The following is a 19,244-nucleotide window of genomic DNA, read 5'->3' as shown; positions in this document are numbered from 1 at the left end:
AAAGGTAAACAAAGGTCCAGGGCCGGATGGGATTCATCCCAGGGTATTAAATGAGCTGAGCGCTGTGATTGCCAAACCTCTTCACTTAAATTCACACAAAATGAATCAGGATTCATTGAGGTCTGCCATGGTGCCGAGAGACTGGCGGATTGCTAATGTGGTGCCATTATTTAAAAAGGGATCCCGTTCTCAGCCTGAAAACTATAGGCCTGTTAGTCTGACATCAGTAGTAGGAAAAATTTTGGAAGGGGTAATAAGGGATAGGGTACTTGAATACATTGCAGTTCACAATACTATTAGTTTGTGCCAGCATGGTTTTATGTGTAACAGATCTTGCCAGACTAATTTAGTCGCCTTTTATGAGGAGGTGAGTGGGAACCTCGATGCTGGAATGGCAGTTGATGTCATCTACTTGGACTTTGCTAAAGCGTTTGATACAGTACCTCACAGAAGGTTAATGATCAAATTAAGGAATATTGGCCTAGAACATAATATTTGTAATTGGATAGAGAACTGGCTGAAGGATAGATTACAAAGAGTGGTGGTAAATGGAACATTTTCTAATTGGGCCAGTGGGGTTAGTGGAGTACCGCAGGGGTCAGTCCTTGGGCCTTTGCTTTTTAACTTGTTTATTAATGACCTGGAGGTGGGCATAGACAGTACTGTTTCTATTTTTGCTGATGACACAAAATTGTGCAAAACTATAAGTTCCATGCAGGATGCTGCCGCTTTGCAGAGCGATTTGACAAAATTGGAAAACTGGGCAGCAAACTGGAAAATGAGGTTCAATGTTGATAAGTGCAAAGTTATGCATTTTGGTAGGAATAATATAAACGCGAACTATCTACTAAATGGTAGTGTGTTGGGGGTATCCTTAATGGAGAAGGATCTAGGGGTTTTTGTTGATAACAAGTTGTCTAATTCCAGGCAGTGTCATTCTGTGGCTACTACAGCAAATAAAGTGCTGTCTTGTATAAAAAAGGGCATTGACTCAAGGGATGAGAACATAATTTTGCCCCTTTATAGGTCCCTGGTAAGGCCTCACCTTGAGTATGCGGTGCAGTTTTGGGCTCCAGTCCTTAAGAAGGATATTAATGAGCTGGAGAGAGTGCAGAGACGTGCAACTAAACTGGTTAAGGGGATGGAAGATTTAAACTATGAGGTGAGACTGTCGAGGTTGGGGTTGTTTTCTCTGGAAAAGAGGCGCTTGCGAGGGGACATGATTACTCTGTACAAGTACATTAGAGGGGATTATAGGCAGATGGGGGATGTTCTTTTTTCCCATAAAAACAATCAACGCACCAGAGGTCACCCCTTTAGATTAGAGGAACGGAGCTTCCATTTGAAGCAGAGTAGGTGGTTTTTCACGGTGAGGGCAGTGAGGTTGTGGAATGCCCTTCCTAGTGATGTGGTAATGGCAGACTCTGTTAATGCCTTTAAGAGGGGCCTGGATGAGTTCTTGAACAATCAGAATATCCAAGGCTATTGTGATACTAATATCTACAGTTAGTACTAGTGGTTGTATTTATAGTTTATGTATGTGAGTGTATAGATTGGTAGGTGTGGGTTAGGTGTGCTGGGTTTACTTGGATGGGTTGAACTTGATGGACACTGGTCTTTTTTCAACCCTATGTAACTATGTAATGAAGGGTATGAAATCCTTTACAATGTATGTTTAAAATATATGGGGATTTACACTTGAAACTAAACCCTTGTTGAACCCACTGCAATAACTGCAAGAAACACTAAAACATGTTATATTAAATAGACAGTTTTTATTTTACAAGGCAATAGACTTCAACTCAAAATATCAGCAGTATAAACACAAACAGTAATAGAGAGGGGAAATAACATTTTAAATGACCAAATGGAGTTACCCAGGCCTTTTACTGGAAGAGAAGAGCAAAAATGTGAGGCAGGCTTGCAGCTCATTACTCTGTGAGAGGTTATCTAAATTCAAGCTTAACCCATACGCTGTCTCAGTGTCTGTCACCCACGCAGTATTTTTATTTATCAAGCCCAAATATCAGTCTAATCATTAAATGTACTGTATATACAATAGCTTGTAGAAAGTCATTTCCAATTTGTGTACAAAGTAAAGTACAGGAGCAGTTGTGCAGTTCAGACTATTGAATGAATTGTTGGTATAGAAAAGCCTTTTATAGTATGAAACATTCCAAACAGAGTTCTGCGAACGTACATGGGGGAATGGAACAAATGTTGGCAATAAGATTTTATTTTTTTATTTTTTTTTGCTGTGTGCAAAAGTATTAAGCAACCCATCTGCTAGTGAAAAAGACTAAGATTTATAGCTACATAGTGCCAGTGCATGGAGAACTGTTTACTGAGAAAGGTATTACAGTTAAACAGAAAACCATCTTCAAACAGGTCCTAAAATGCATGTCTTAGGGAATATTACATTATCAAATATGAATTTCTTTTCTTCTACAAGAAAAGTTCTTCTATTTACAACTTTTCTTACATTCCCCAATCAGGGCCTTGCAAAAGTATTCAGACTGTTGACCAAACCATTCATTTAAATGAATATCAAATTGAAGACATAAACTCTTATTATATTTAATGAATTAGAATTTTAAAATTTTACAAAACTTTAAGATTTTGATTCATAAAATATAATAATTGTTTTGTAGAAAGTTTTATTCTTAAACCACTCCAGTGTTACTTTGCCTTGGGATCATTGTCCTGCTGAAGATGAACGTTCCCCCTGACGTCAGTTCCATGTTTAGCAGACTGATACAGGTTTTCTTGAAGTAACACTATCCATTCCTCCTTCTACTTTATCCAGACCAAGAGCCGTGCATATAAACATACCTGGAAGAATGGACCATAGTCACCCCATTCAGTCTGCAAATCTGATACTTAAGACTTGATGTTGCAGCAAAAGTAGGGTTTTTCATTCTTATGGAAACAGTATAATCAGCTTTCTGCTGTTCAAGTTTTTCCCCCCAAACATAAAACACAGTTGCAATACAATAAAATAATGAAATGAAAGCATTGGTTACGTTTCTGAATATGTTTGCAAGGCACTGTATGTATTTCTGGTTAGTACACAAGCAGCTTTATAAAATCACATTATTTCTTCATGATTTGTGTGTGTTATATACTAAATGAGCTGAGCTAAGGCAATCATTAAGCATTGCAATGGTCTGGTTCATGCTTCTTTATACTGGCAGAAATGAATTAGGGGCCTGTATGTTACAAGGGAACCAGAGTGGAAACGAGGACCTTGATAAAGTTTTTAATAGAAACTGGAGGCATAGTATATATAATAGGAAGACTATAGAGTTTTCTAAGCAGATATCAGAAGAAATGTTGCATTGAGTAACATTAGACATGGTTTTTTTTTACTGGAACAGGATGTTGAAAATAAAGTTGTTGATAGAATCAATTTCATGCCATATGAATCACAATAAGCAAGAAATGGAACACTCATGGCTTCCAGTAGAAAAGGCAATTGTCCCTGTGTGCAGAGGTGCTTTTATCCCAAGTAAATTGACAATAAAACACACAAGCACTGTATGGCCTCTTTAACCAAATGTAATTTAGTTCCAGGTAGACCACCTGGCAGAGCATATACTATACTGAGGTAAATCTATATATTGCACTGTATTAGGTGCAGTTCTTATAATAAATGTCAATTCTAATGTGATTCTTGTTTAGGCCCTAAGCCAGTCAAGTGATTGATCCCTCTGCTAGTATGATATTTGCTTAAAGCCTCCTATGATATTTTTGGGGGTTTAATCGGGTTAAATATTCCAAGGCATTTGGCATGTTTTAAGGTCTATTACACACAAACCTCTGTGTATACTAGAAATATATGTTATGAACTAAATATGTCCTGTACAATAGTATCATATTGTTACAGGGCTGTAAATTTTCAAATATTCTGACCACATTTAGCGTACTCCGGCCATGCCGCAGATCCCTCTCCTGGGTTGGTAACTCTATGACTGATATTGTTCTCTTCTTGGTTCTATTTATCCACTACTGCACTGAGTTTACAAATACTGTAGCTGTTACGGTAACGGAAATGTTTTGTACAAATCAACATACTCAGACTTGTTACAAAATACCACAGATGTAAATACTGCTTAGTGGTATTCTGGTAAACTTCAAAAGGGTACAAAGCCCCTCTTCAAAGGCTAAATCAGAAGCATTTACGAAAATAAATACACATCCATTTATTTCTGTTACTAAACTGACATTCTAAAGAGATGATTTACCGGCCCAATGCTGATGTTAGATTAGAGGTTTGGGAGCATGCTCGACGTATGACACACACAGCCCCATCTAGTGGGAATACATATACTGACAACCAGTGCCTCTTGTGAAATGAAGGCACTAAGGGTATTTACTAGTTATGTCAAATTTTTGCTATGATTTGGTGACAGGCTGAAATCACAAGAAAAAGGACTACTGCTCTTACAAAAATAAAATATAAAACAAAATCTAAACTACATTTTGTTGTTATTGCATTCATTGTCCCTACTAAACTCAATGCAATGGCACACGTTATTGTCAATGCCTATGCTGATTGATGAGAATGCAAAGTATTGCTGATCGTCTGCAGAAATGCTGTAGAACACATGCAAACTGCAAGCAGTGGGTACATTTAACCCTTTGATGAAAACAACCAGTGTAAGTGACAGAATAGAATGACATAAAAACAAATTTTATCTTAAATAACAATCACTTTAAATATTTGTATTGCAACATTTGGGACGTACAGTCCCAGATTAGCTTCAGAACTTGACACATAAATCCACATAAGAATTACTTTCAATATATGTCACCGTAAGGCTGAAAGTTCCCTAACAAAACAAGAAAGCAAAAGGTACCATGACAGCGTTCAGTCTTCACTCCAATCAACTAAAGAAGAAATGGAAGGAATCAAATCAACAATGATAAAGCCCAGTCACCCTTAGAACATGTTGCATTGATTTGGTGATTGCAGTCCTTTGCCAACAGCATCCTGGCATGATGATTTAGAGTAGGATTTGACCATCCACATGATGATGTGAAGAGGCATCTTGAGCAGTTTGCTATAGTGTCCGCACTGCCACTGGGTACAGCAGGGACATATGTTCTGCTCCTTTTATTGGCAATTTCTGGCTGGCATAGTGATGGATAATTTCAGGTACACTGTTGAAAGGTGGGCTGTTATGACCAAGGACATATTTATTTTCTTTGGTACGTGAAAGCTTCATGTGCATGAATCCTTGAATGCTCCTATTGGACATAAAGAAAGGACATTAAACACAATGACATAGCTAATATACTGTAAGTAGAATCACAGATCTTAGCAATATTTATTGGTATGTCAAGTCAAGTAGGAATTTATTGCCATTTGTACTAAAAGTACATAGGAATTATTGTGCAGCATAGGGCAGTAAGACACATTTAAATTATGCAGTGTGTTACACAATTATACTATGATACAGAATTACAAATACAATGGTAAAGAGAGTGTGCTACGAATATAGAGTATATTTATATGTTAATAATACTAGAGTACAGTAAGTACAGATATGTATTAGAATATGTGATCAGTGTAGAGAGTGAAAAAGAGGTTAGTGGTTATATATTTCCTGTTGCCTGGGCTCGCTTGCAATTTGTCTGACTGCTCTTGAAAAGAAGCTGTTAAATAGTCTTTTACTCCTGGCTTTTATATTTTCAGGCCGTTTGTGAGAATACTTATGGCTTATTCCATATGAAAAATGCTGCATATATGGAAAGTTTCACAAAATAGATTTAAGCTGAAACTCTCAAGGCTTAGGTTTGCAGGTCTCAGTGAGGATGCTCTTCCTCCGGAGCATGAACAAAAGGGTCACTGCTCAAATCCCAATTATTTACTGTATATTTACTGTCAGAGGCATGTACTTTCAGAGGCATGTAAACAACGCAGGAATAAGGGAGGATACAATTAAGTTAAGAGAAAATATAAGGGAATTAAGTACAATGTAATCATCTCCAACACTAATGCTTAGGGGTAATAGGAAGAAGAGACCCTTTGTACTGTCTAGTTACATGAAGCACCACACAGGAGTCCACACAGTGCTGCCTGTAGTATTGGTCTGCAATTTAATTGTGCAATAAAACAAAGACAGCCTATCTGGGGCATCCCCACTCTTCTGCAGCAACCAAAACATAGCCAACCCAACTGGTCCAGTTACAAGTTAAAAGCATTTTTAACAGGATGCTTATAGTATTTATGAACAGTTCTGCTTGTAAGAAAATTAATTATTTTTCCAGTCCCATTAATCCATCTAAACAAAAGCTACTTTTAATCATTCCAAAGTCATATGAAATGTGAAATATGTCTTACTTTTAAACATCACATCAAAAATCAAGCAAGGCTGACAGTTTAATTATTATGCAATTTGTACATGCAAAATGGCAAAAAACTGGGTAAAAAATGCTACATACATAGCCATAGTATGTCCATAGACATTACAGCATGGAAACAAGATTTGCACCCTATTAACTTAATTGTGTTAAATAGAATACAATCCTCATTTATTTTCATTATGAATTTATTGGGGTGTTAGAGCTCAGTGTTGCCCTAAGCTAAACCCCCATAAAACAGAATGGCTGAACACATTCTGACAAATGGCCCTGTATCTGCATTGATAAATATATCTACACATTTAACACTTTTCATGAAAATATTATTGACCGAAAGCTTTTTAGTAAGCGTCAAACCATAGGAATCCTTAAAGAATACACATTTATATATATATATATATATATATATATATATATATATATATATATATATATATATATATCCAAAAAAGACCAGCAACACCGAGTTATATTCCGCCTTGAGAAAGGTCCCGATGGGGACCGAAACGTAACGTTGGCTGTTCATGCGTTTTTAATACACAATTGATTGTTTTTGGAATATAACTCGGTGTTGCTGGTCTTTTTTGGATATTTAAATCATTTACCTTGCACCCGAGCTAAGAGCTGAAGCAGAGTGCCACCCTGGGTTCGCTATATATATTTATTTATTCCAGTTTGGTAACATTCTTTAATGAGCTACTTAATATGATACAAACTGTCTGTTGGTGTCCATTAAAAAAATAGGAAAGGAGTGAAGAAGGAATTCTCCAAAAATATGTGAAAGGAGGACAATTTTAAAAAGCAATAAAAATGATTATGTTTCTACCCGTTAGTACCATGTACTGTGTGTGTGTGTGTGTGTGTGTGTGTATATATATAATATTATTTAAAGATGAGCTATATCCTAAGGGTGGGGAATTCATGCAGCATTCAGGGAATGTACATATGCTGGTATCCTTGCAAACACAAATTATTTTAGATATCTTTTTTATTGTTACATACTTCTGGCCAACAGCCAGAACATTAGGTGAGAAACCACTTTGTATCCAATGAAGAAATAAGGGTTTACATGAACAGCTATTTGAGATTGCATATTATTGACTACATAAAACAGCATTGTTTTGCAGATTCAAAGAGACCCCTTGTAGGATATTATTATAATGGTTTACTTTTTTGTTGTTCGGTATCACAGTTGCTTTCTTTACAGACAGTACCTGGCAAAGAACAAATAACCACAGCATGAAGTGGACTGTAGAGGGGGAAATGGGCCGCAGGGTGCAGTCTCACTCTCGGTTTTGCTGTTCTGTGCAGTCTGGCATAGCAACATCTAGTTTTACCTGGCATCAGGAATACAAGCATTCTGGGAATGTATAATTATGCAGAACTAATTGCTGCCTATTTAGATCAGCTATAATGTGTAACAGAGACTGGATCTAAATAAGGAGAAACATGTGATCATGTGCCCAATAATTTAATTACCTAATAAAGTTGCACATTAGGATGAAACATCAAGATAAAATTCACAAACTACAAGCAGTCTTTAGATGCTGTTCTGCAATATTTTATTATGGCCTTGGAAGGGAAGGAGTTAATAAAATGTGAAAGCTGTCACTCTTTCTTCACACCACAGAGACCTGCAGTCAGTCCCCGCTTCTCCTCTCTAGCACTTCACCGCCGCTCCCTGGAGAGCCATTCGCTCAGCAGATGGTTTAAAAGCCAGGACAGTGCTCTCCTGATAACCTGCCTGAGCTTAATGAGAAATGACACTATAGCTGGAATAGTGTGCCGGGGATCACTAAATGTGTGTCTGCATTTGATTTGGCTACAATGTATGTCAGTCGCCAATTGTCTAGTTATTCATATGGGAGTTTGCATCTATATTAAATATATCTAGTGGAAGGCAGAATGCCTTGTGTTGTATTAGCACACTCTCTCTTGCATTAGCAGTACTACCATGTTCCCTATACACTGATTTCAGTGTTATTAATAGCACTCTATATGGTTAACTTTATACAATATTAACATATTTAAATAATTTGCCCAGCACCTTTTTATTTTATTCACACATCTAGCAAACAGCCATTCATTTGTAAAGCAGACTTAGGCTGATGCCACACGTAGCGTTTTTACGCTGCGTATTTTCGGCAGCTGAAAAACGCCTGATATCATCATCCATAGAAATAACTTGAAAAGACTCGAGGCAAACCACACAAAGCGTAAATACGCTAGAAATCGCCTTAGCACGGATTTTTCAAGCGTAGGCTGAAATACGCCAGTACTTGCAAAGCAAGCTATTCCTATGTATACGCAAAGGCAGCTGCCAGACCTAGCGGAAATACGCTGCGTTTTTTGCTATTTCACACTATTAGCACCATGGCAACGGGATTTGCTTACGTCACCAGTACTAGGCTGAAAAACGCCATGTGTGGCTTGTGCGGCGTTTTTAGGCTGAGAAAAAACGCAGCGTAAAAACGCCACGTGTGGCATCAGCCTAAATAACATATAACACAATGTTGTTTTCAGTTTTCACCTTCTTATCCTGAAAATGGATTAGAAATCAACCTCAGGAAGAAATGCGCTGAGTATTTTTACACTGGGGAATGAGGGACTTTTAACTAACCAAAAAGAAAGCCGGGTTTTATATATTCCGAGTGCAGAGCCTGAATAGATGTATTTTCTGCATAATTAGACACTTGGACTATTTCTCACAGTTACGTCCATTGGCATCTAAACACACTTTCTTTTGTCACAGGTGTCAGCATCCTTGTTATGGTAAACACAGCCTACAGAATGCAGGCTTTAACCTTCAAGTGACAGCTTTTTATCTCCCCGATATTAATTCTCGACATAAAAAGGCAGACATCCAATGCGATGTCTAAAATAGGAAACAGTAGAGTATTGTGCTTGCTTGTTCTATCAAAGCCTCTAAACCAGCAATGACAGCTCAGTATTCTTAAGATTTATGGCAAAAGGCTCATTTATATCTCTCTGTCTTACTGCATTGTCAACTGAAGGCATATTTATTTAAGTGCAAGGAAAGATTTATCTTGCTTGCCTACATCTGGTGTTTAATCAATTGGATATAAACTGAACAGTACTTATAGAGCAACTCTGGTGCCACTTCAAATCCATTTTCTTTGTCTCTGTTTTCTAAAGGCTGGAAAAGAGACACAATACCACATTTTTCTCTGAGGGCAAAACATCTATTTTTTTTTTCCTTTGCCGCAGAGAATGAATCAGCTAGCAGACTAAGAAATGGGATCCTTGCCCATAAACTGCTTGCTTATCCGCCAGATGAACCTTGGGGTTTCTCAAAAAGAGACTCTCTGGACATGGAAACCTTTGAAAAAGAAATACTCTCAGATATCAGCAACAGCTCACTGGCAAAATCTCTAGATATCACCAGCAGCTAATTGGCAAAAGCCACCGAGAGGTGGAGTAAAATAAAGGCTGCATATAAAAATACTCCACATTTTATTAAGTAACTTCTCATTTCCCCAAAACTTGGCAACAATCACCTAATCCTTCTTTTAATGGGTGATTCCTGTTCTGCAAGTATTCTGCATCATTACACATACCTTTGCAGCAAAAAAGCAGGTTTGCCAGCTTCAGACCAGTAATGAGAGCTGGGAGGAGGTAGAATGACAAGGCTAATAAGATACATGTTAAGAATAGAAAAGGGAGTGACGTGGGGTTAACATTAGGCAGTGAAAACAATGTGAGAAAAGCATTATAGAGTGTGTGCACTCAGAACTGGAATGGGGGTTTTATAATTCTGGAGATGGTAGCAGATGAACTTTATCATGGATTTGAAGGGGAAAGTTGGGTAAGAGTTCTAGGTGTACAGAAGCTGCCTACCCTCTAACTGCCATATGACTGCATAATTAAGTCATGAAGTTGTGGCACTTTCTCTTCAAAAGGAAATTGGAACCAACAAAGCACTACAAGGATTCTATTGTACTATATATTAGTACAGTACCATTTTCACTAGTTTTCTGATAATACTAACTGTAGACATAATATCCAAATAATTGGGGTATTAGAAACAAAGCCAGTAAACTTGTAGCACAGTGGAAAATATATTCATATAGGCTGTCAGTCTACTGCTAGGATGGAAAGAGAATAAGTATTACTTGTGGTTTTTAAGGAAAGTAAATGACACCTCTAACCTCAAGAGCTTTTAGAATTTGAGTAAAGGAAGACATACAGGAAAAAAAGGAGAAAAACAGCAGTGGGAAGGTCTTGTGCATGTGCTGAATATATTTAAATATCCGTAACCATCAATATTTATTGGCTTATGTAGAAAACTACAACCCTTATGGTTTAATATAAAAGTTAGCAAGAAAAAGGCATAAGTTAGTTGAGACAGCAGAAACTTTTATTTGGCATAAAGAGGCCAATAAACCATGCAAAAAAAAAAAAAAAATCAGACAAGCTAATACAGAGAATGAAAAGCCATTGCAGCAAGGTGTAAAATAAATGAAGCAAGAAGGAGTAGGGCTCTTAGTATCAGGCTGAGGTAAATTGGTTACCGAGAGCAGGGAAAAGGCAGAAATTCTGAACTGTTATTTTACGCCTGCTTATGTAACCAAAGAACCAACTAATGAAGGTTTTACTTTAATAGACGCAGTTTAACCACTGAATTGGAGGAAATACAACAGAGATTAGAATGAGAAAGTAAACAAATGTCTAGGCCAGGATTATATGCAATCTGCAAAACTAAAGGAGCTCAGCTTTGTTTTCCAGGTCTGTTTGTCTGGCATCATACTGAGTAATTGGTGAATTGCCGCCTTTGGTCCTTTCCTTTGAAATCCGATTATTAATGACCTTGAGGTTGGTATTTTAAGTACTGTTTCTATATTCTAGTAAATGAAGTTCAGTGTTGATAAATGCAAGGCTATGTGCGTGGTAGAAATAACAAATGCTACTTGTACACTGAATGGAAGTCTGATGAGGGTCTCCTCAATTGAGTTTTAGGGCTTTTTGTGGACAACAAACGGTTTAACTCTAGGCAGAGTGTCAGTGGTGACTCTATTCTTACTGTCCCCAACCTCAAGGTGTCAATATTCCTTTTGTTAAGGACCATTATAAGTTACTTCATCACTAACTCTCTAGTTGTGGCCCAGCATTTTGATGTGTTGAACATACATTACGGTTGAGGCAAATTTCAATGTCTGTGCAACAGGGGCCTCAGAGAAGATATAAAGCTAAACTCTTTATACGCTGAAAGATCTGCTCATTGAGTGAGTTTGCCACAATTAATGGATCTTAGCTTATTTTGGCAATTCAGGTGGCTCAGGGACTGAATAAGCAGATCAATAGAAATAACCACTTTATAGGCTCAATGCAGTCTTCCCCTGTTAAAATATTACATCCACCCCAATCAATATATAGCAGAACACAGAAATGATCTTTCCACATAGGAGGTGAAAATGTCATGTTTAGCAGTAATTTCTCACAATCATGTGATTATAGAAGTTATTGTTCTCATCTTAAAGGAGATGAATGGATGAGCACCTGAACAAGAGGAAGTAAATATAAATATCTAGTTTTCCATACAAAATGTCTAAAAGTTGCTAGAAAGAATGAATCTCCTCTTTTTATAATTAGACACAGTGTAAAGGTAGCCATACACTGGCTGGAAGGTGCATCGGGAGATCACAAATTATCTGTGCTGTTTGAAAATGTAATCCGACAGCATTGCAGGAAAATCTGCTAAAATGCCCGCCCCAATTCGGCCTCCATGCCCAGATGGGCAGAATTGGGGGTCAAAATTCTTCTTAATGTAGATGGAAATAATTAGGTTGTGTTGCCAATTCACTAAAAACTCAAATAATGCATTTAGTGGTTTCTATCTGTTTTTAATACATATACATCTCTGATTGAAACAGACATATGCTGCTTTGCTTGCGAAACCAAATGTATAATTTAGGGACCTTGTCTATGTGCAAACTGTTAATGTATAAAGTCAGCCTTATACATGCCCTGCGACATGTCACTTCAGTTTTACATAACAAAGACTTTGAATTGTAGAAAATGCAGTCATTAAATGTGGAATATTCATTAGTGCAAGTCAAGCTGATGTTGCAGTGGCAATGCTAATGTCCACATTTTACATTAATGTGACAACATAGGTATGATTCACCATTATAAGTGGCAGGAACTTCCTGCTGAAATATCATTTAGTGCAGATACATTTTCTATGGTTCTGTGAGTCAGTAAATCCCCCCCAGGTATCCGGCTCATTTTCTACTCCTGACATTTCATGTCCTCTGTCTATAATGAGCTTGCACAAGTGGAACTTTTGGCATTTAACTGACATTTCATCTTAAAAAGAAGATAAAATATCATGTTGTTGTACAAGCTACGTGTGTGGCGTCTGCATTTGTTATCTCTGTCTGTCTCAAGATGTGTGTCACATTCTTTATCACTTCAGCATGCCAATGCTCTCGCTAAAAGACTATCCATTACTTTGAATTATCAATGTCTGTATATTTGTTAAGGCACAGTAAATGGGGCTGGAGCACCCTCTTCACTTTTTCGTGTTTTACAGAAAATTCAGCTGAATAGGTTCTGCTATTACATGGTATACACTACGTTGCTATAAATGTGTATATTTCTGAATGTCTAATTTGCAGTTAACTTTTTAGAACTTTATTTTTCCCACTGTGTTTCTCAGTTTAAGCCTGAGCAGTACATGCAGGGGTGCACATTATAAGAGGACAGTGTGGGTATTGTCAACAGTACTAAGGATCTATTTAGAAAGCTGTTAACTGAATTGCAAATTACAGTACTGCTTTTTACTACCCCATTCTGTGTGTAAAAATGTGCATATTCATAAAGCTTGTAATGATTTTTTTTACATGTAAAAAGGTGTTAAATCATAAAAACTGGTGTTGAAAGAATTGTTCTTGAAAAAACTTGAAAAAAAACAAAAAAAATCCTACTGATAGGAGGTGACTAGTTAAGACAGGTGTCCTTAATGAGGTTGACTAATTGAGTAGAAGTGTCTAACCACTCTGTGGGAGCCAGAACTCTTAATGGTTGGTAGGGGTTCAAAAACTTATTTCACTCAATGAAATGCAAATCAGTTGCTATCTTTTATTTAAAGTTATTTTTTCGATTTTCCTTTTGATGTGCTATCTGCCACTGTTAAAATAAACCTACCATTGAAATGATACTGTTCTGAGACTTTTCATTTCTTTGTCATTGGACAAACTTACAAAATCAGTGAGGGGTCAAATAATTATTTCCTCCACTGTATATGCGCTTCTGTGCTTATTTCTGCTCTGTATACGAGCCTTCTGTGCTTATTTCTGCTCTATATAGGCGCTTCTGTGCTTATTTCTGCTCTATATATGCGCTTCTGTGCTTATTTCTGATCTATATATGCGCTTCTGTGCTTATTTCTGCTCTGTATACGAGCCTTCTGTGCTTATTTCTGCTCTATATATGCGCTTCTGTGCTTATTTCTGCTCTATATATGCGCTTCTGTGCTTATTTCTGCTCTATATATGCGCTTCTGTGCTTATTTCTGATCTATATATGTGCTTCTGTGCTTATTTCTGCTCTATATATGTGCTTCCGTGCTTATTTCTGATCTATATATGCGCTTCTGTGCTTATTTCTGCTCTATATATGCGCTTCTGTGCTTATTTCTGATCTATATATGTGCTTCTGTGCTTATTTCTGCTCTATATATGCGCCTTCTGTCCTTATTTTCACTAAACAGAACTACAGCATACTGGAACATGAAAACATCTATTACACTGTAAATAAATATATCTTTTGCAAGCAACAAGTTTTAAAGTTGCACACTGCACGGACTGTGGATCGGTACACACACACACACACAATCTTAGTATGATATTCATTTTTAGATAGCCCTTTTTATATACACAGTCTCCTCTGTTTTTTATCACCAGTGTATCCATCAGTGTCACTTGTCCTCCTCCCCTCCATACTCTCATTATCTCTGAGCTTCCTCTGCTCCTCTCAGTCCTTTTGGCACATACACAGATTAATTCCATTAGATGTAATAACCAATTCTTTATAAGTCAGTGAGTAAGCATTATTCAAGCCTGTAGCAGCTAGAATAGCTCGGGAAGCGATAAGCCAGTGACATTGGGTAATGCCACCTCTGCTGATTTCATCTGACGGGCTAATGGTCCTGTTGCTTTTAATTTGAGTCTCTACAGAAAGCCACAGGCTTTTTTCCTCTCAATTTTTGCTTCTTAAACATTTGCAACACTGGTGAGAAGTGAAGGGAAAAGTGCAAAATCTGATTAACACCAAGCTTTGTACAAAAGATGTTTACAGAAGATGCACGGCAGAAAAATTATAAGGGTGGTGTAAAATACATAACACCTTATCACAAAATATATTACATTAATATCTTTGCATTATTATTCAACATGGCTATGTACAGAGTTCAGATAAGATATAAGCTTACCTGTTCTACCTATCTCCTATGCCTCACGCAAATGGTCACTTTTTGACATCTTCATCAACTTATTAAGGGCAAACACATACCCACCAATAAAATCCCATGAGCTGCTTTGAGAGATAATTCAAAACTGAGTAACAGCTCTTGATCTGATGAGTTTAATGTAAATGTTGGTTTGTGGCAGTGATACCCCAACCAGTGGCTCAGGAGCAACATGTTGCTCTCAGTGGTCTCAAAGTAGGTGCCAAATTTTAAATCTCTGGCTTGGAGATCATTTTGGAAGCACAGAGACACAGTTTTACTCCAAGCAGAGCCTCCTGCAGGCTAGCAGTCCACATGGGCCTACCAAATAGCCAATCACAGCCCTTATTTGGCATCCCTAAAGGACTCTTTTCATGCTTGTGTGGCTCACAAGTAAAAAAAAAAGGTTGGGGATCCTTCTTTTATGTGAAATTCATATTCCTCTACTGCCCCAGATATCACAAACACCCTTCAGCTCAGAACTCCAGATTATATGATCTAGATTATATTTCTACTACTGTTTTCTCCTCCTCTAACCCAGGCCTGGATTTGTGGTGAGGCCACAAAGGCCCGGGCCTAGGGCGGCACAAACACAGGGGCGGCATGCCCCTGTCTCGTTATAAACTGCATTGCTTGTGGTGCCACTGATGCCAGTAACAAACTTCTGCATTTATTTCATTGCTTCTCCCTGTTTTCTTTTCTAAATTATATAGTTCATCTGCAAGAATTATTGCTGAATCTTAGTCAGTGGCACCTTTGAAGAGGTGTGTTTCTATGTGAATCATGAACAACATTCCTCAGCAATTGTGTACCAAGTCCATAGTATTCTAAATAGTTTATATGTTATCTGCAAAGCAGGTTCAACAGCATTAATTGGCTGATTCCATGCAAAAAGAAGCATATTTTTATAAGGGACTGATGTCACTGCCAGGACTTCCAGTGAGAATGCTTTTACTAAGGGTGTACTGTTTGGAGAGGACACTTTTCAAATAACAGTCTGCCAGGAAAGTGTTATAATAAGGGCAATACCGGGGCACACTGCTCTTTATATAAGAGACAGGGTAGGAATAAGGGAGCAACAAATATGGTTTATTTCAGCTATCCTTCACTTGCTATACTCTTCTAGAATAACAAAATGCCTTTTAAAAATGCAAGTCAGAAAGCAATTTATTAGTAGTAATTACATATTAGTTCCTTGTCATTACAACACATAATAACTGAAAGCATTTTGTTAAAGTATAAAAGCAGACTTTCCAGTAGATACATGGATTTTATAGTAGCACATTTGTTCTGCTAATATATATTCCTGAAAGCCATGTTGTAATCATATATAATTTATTTGCCATTGCCTGAAAGGGACATTTTTTTTCTTGTAAGAAGCCTCCATGGAATTATTTAAAAGCTTTTATCTGAAAGCTGGCAAACATTCTAATAAGCATTTTCTATTGCTTTTTGTCTAAAATATTGTTGGATAATTTCAGCTAATGCCATAACAAGGTATTCTAAAGACTGTGATTTATTGATAAAGCCTAAAAGCAAAATTACATAAATTATGTACAATTATAGAGTTAATATGTGGCCAAAAACTAAATGTGGAAAAATAACATTAGCTTTTAAGTCACCTAGCTGTAATAGTGGGCTGCAGAGGCCTGTTAGTAACAATGGTGCAAATTAGAGCAGCCAAACACTGGCCATATTCTCAGGTTTTTACATTATTCTGACATGATCGTGTGTGTGTGTGTGTGTGTGTGTGTGTGTGTGTAAGACTTTTCAAAATTAGCAATTTAGCTCATTGATCTCCTAACCCAAGCCGGACTTTGTCTACCATATGTATCCAGTTAGAGGTCATACTTTCTGATACTTCCAGCAGTACAATATCTGTTCTGCTGTCTCATGGGAATGGAAACTGCCTATAGGTCTCCCCTAACAATATATTTTGGGTTTTATTTATTTGTACAGTATTAATATTTAACCTGGTATATTCTTGTACAGTCAGAACAATTAAATTACTCCTAAAATTAAAGGCATTTTATTTAATGGAATAGTTAAACTTCACTGTTAGAAATAAAAAAAAAATTCAAGTCGGACAGCATGAACAACGATTATTTAAAATCTTCTATAGCAAATGAAAATTCAATTCTAAGCAACTTTCATTTATAGATTAAAAATGTGTGGTTAAAAGTCATTTCAGAATGCAACTGCAATTGAAAGCAGTATCTGTCTGACCATTGACCAGTGATGTAACTAGGGTTTTGGGGGGGACCTCTTGGGGGTTTTTTTTTGGCAATGTATACAGTGAGAAGAAGTAAAGACCCAAATCCCAACTACATGATATACAGCAAGAAGCAATGAATACTTACTGTGTACAGTGGAGGAAATAATTATTTGACCCCTCACTGATTTTGTAAGTTTGTCCAATGACAAAGAAATGAAAAGTCTCAGAACAGTATCATTTCAATGGTAGGTTTATTTTAACAGTGGCAGATAGCACATCAAAAGGAAAATCGAAAAAATAACTTTAAATAAAAGATAGCAACTGATTTGCATTTCATTGAGTGAAATAAGTTTTTGAACCCCTACCAACCATTAAGAGTTCTGGCTCCCACAGAGTGGTTAGACACTTCTACTCAATTAGTCAACCTCATTAAGGACACCCGTCTTAACTAGTCACCTGTATAAAAGACACCTGTCCACAGAATCAATCAATCAAGCAGACTCCAAACTCTCCAACATGGGAAAGACCAAAGAGCTGTCCAAGGATGTCAGAGACAAAATTGTAGACCTGCACAAGGCTGGAATGGGCTACAAAACCATTAGCAAGAAGCTGGGAGAGAAGGTGACAACTGTTGGTGCGATTGTTCGAAAATGGAAGGAGCACAAAATAACCATCAATCGACCTCGCTCTGGGGCTCCACGCAAGATCTCACCTCGTGGGGTGTCAATGATTCTGAGAAAGGTGAAAAAGCATCCTAGAACTACACGGGAGGAGTTAGTTAATGACCTCAAATTAGCAGGGACCACAGTCACCAAGAAAACCATTGGAAACACATTACACCGCAATGGATTAAAATCCTGCAGGGCTCGCAAGGTCCCCCTGATCAAGAAGGCACATGTGCAGGCCCGTCTGAAGTTTGCCAATGAACACCGGAATGATTCTGTGAGTGACTGGGAGAAGGTGCTGTGGTCTGATTAGACCAAAATAGAGCTCTTTGGCATTAACTCAACTCGCTGTGTTTGGAGGAAGAAAAATGCTGCCTATGACCCCCAAAACACCGTCCCCACCGTCAAGCATGGGGGTGGAAACATTTTGCTTTGGGGGTGTTTTTCTGCTAAGGGCAGAGGACAACTTATTCGCATTAACGGGAAAATGGACGGAGCCATGTATCGTGAAATCCTGAACGACAACCTCCTTCCCTCTGCCAGGAAACTGAAAATGGGTCGTGGATGGGTGTTCCAGCACGACAATGACCCAAAACATACAGCAAAGGCAACAAAGGAGTGGCTCAAGAAGAAGCACATTAAGGTCATGGAGTGGCCTAGTCAGTCTCCGGACCTTAATCCAATAGAAAACCTATGGAGGGAGCTCAAGCTCAGAGTTGCACAGAGACAGCCTCGAAACCTTAGGGATTTAGAGATGATCTGCAAAGAGGAGTAGAGCAACATTCCTCCTAAAATGTGCGCAAACTTGGTCATCAATTACAAGAAACGTTTGACCTCTGTGCTTGCAAACAAGGGTTTTTCCACTAAGTATTAAGTCTTTTTTTGTTAGAGGGTTCAAAAACTTATTTCACTCAATGAAATGCAAATCAGTTGCTATCTTTTATTTAAAGTTATTTTTTCGATTTTCCTTTTGATGTGCTATCTGCCACTGTTAAAATAAACCTACCATTGAAATGATACTGTTCTGAGACTTTTCATTTCTTTGTCATTGGACAAACTTACAAAATCAGTGAGGGGTCAAATAATTATTTCCTCCACTGTATCCCAGTGAGAAGCAGTAAATACCCATATCCCAAGTACATGATAAACAGTGAGCAGCAGTAGGAACAAGCAATGAAAGTACATATACAGTGAAAGATACCCACTTCCCTACCTTTTTCCTTCTGCACTCATTTCATCCCCCTTGGAAATTGCTTTTTATGTGCTCGTTACATTATATAACTGCATGCCTAAAGATAAAACACTTTCTCCTCATCTGTACTTCATGTCCCAAATTTTACATCTTCTCTTCTGCTCTCATTCTTCCTCTTGCATTTTTCCCTCTTCTCATCCCCATTGTATTAACCCCATTACACCCTTTTTTTTTTTTTGGACAGTTTGCTTTTAAATTACCTGTTCCTATACAACCCTTCAGTCAGTAAGTCATCTGAGGAGAGAAATCTTTTCTACCACGGGTGGCTAATCTCTTAAA

At 37.6% G+C, this 19,244-nt stretch overlaps 1 protein-coding gene across 5 annotated transcripts in view; it reads right to left on the bottom strand.

Annotated features, from left to right (window-relative positions):
• Positions 1-1,755: 1,755 nt before the first annotated feature.
• shf (Src homology 2 domain containing F) overlaps positions 1,756-19,244 on the bottom strand; it is a 143,792-nt gene continuing 126,303 nt past the window's right edge. For 4 of the 5 annotated variants that reach the window (XM_012970180.3, XM_018091966.2, XM_012970181.3 and 1 more), the window contains 1 exon segment: positions 1,756-5,250. In XM_012970180.3, coding sequence (XP_012825634.2) covers positions 5,064-5,250 — 187 coding nt within the window. In that variant the 3' untranslated portion in view covers positions 1,756-5,063. 5 annotated transcript variants of the gene reach the window in all.

This window comes from Xenopus tropicalis, chromosome 3 (assembly GCF_000004195.4).
Source record: "Xenopus tropicalis strain Nigerian chromosome 3, UCB_Xtro_10.0, whole genome shotgun sequence".
NCBI classification, from domain to species: domain Eukaryota; kingdom Metazoa; phylum Chordata; class Amphibia; order Anura; family Pipidae; genus Xenopus; species Xenopus tropicalis.
Note: the sequence above shows the minus strand (reverse complement) of the source record. Positions and strands in the feature narration are given on the sequence as shown.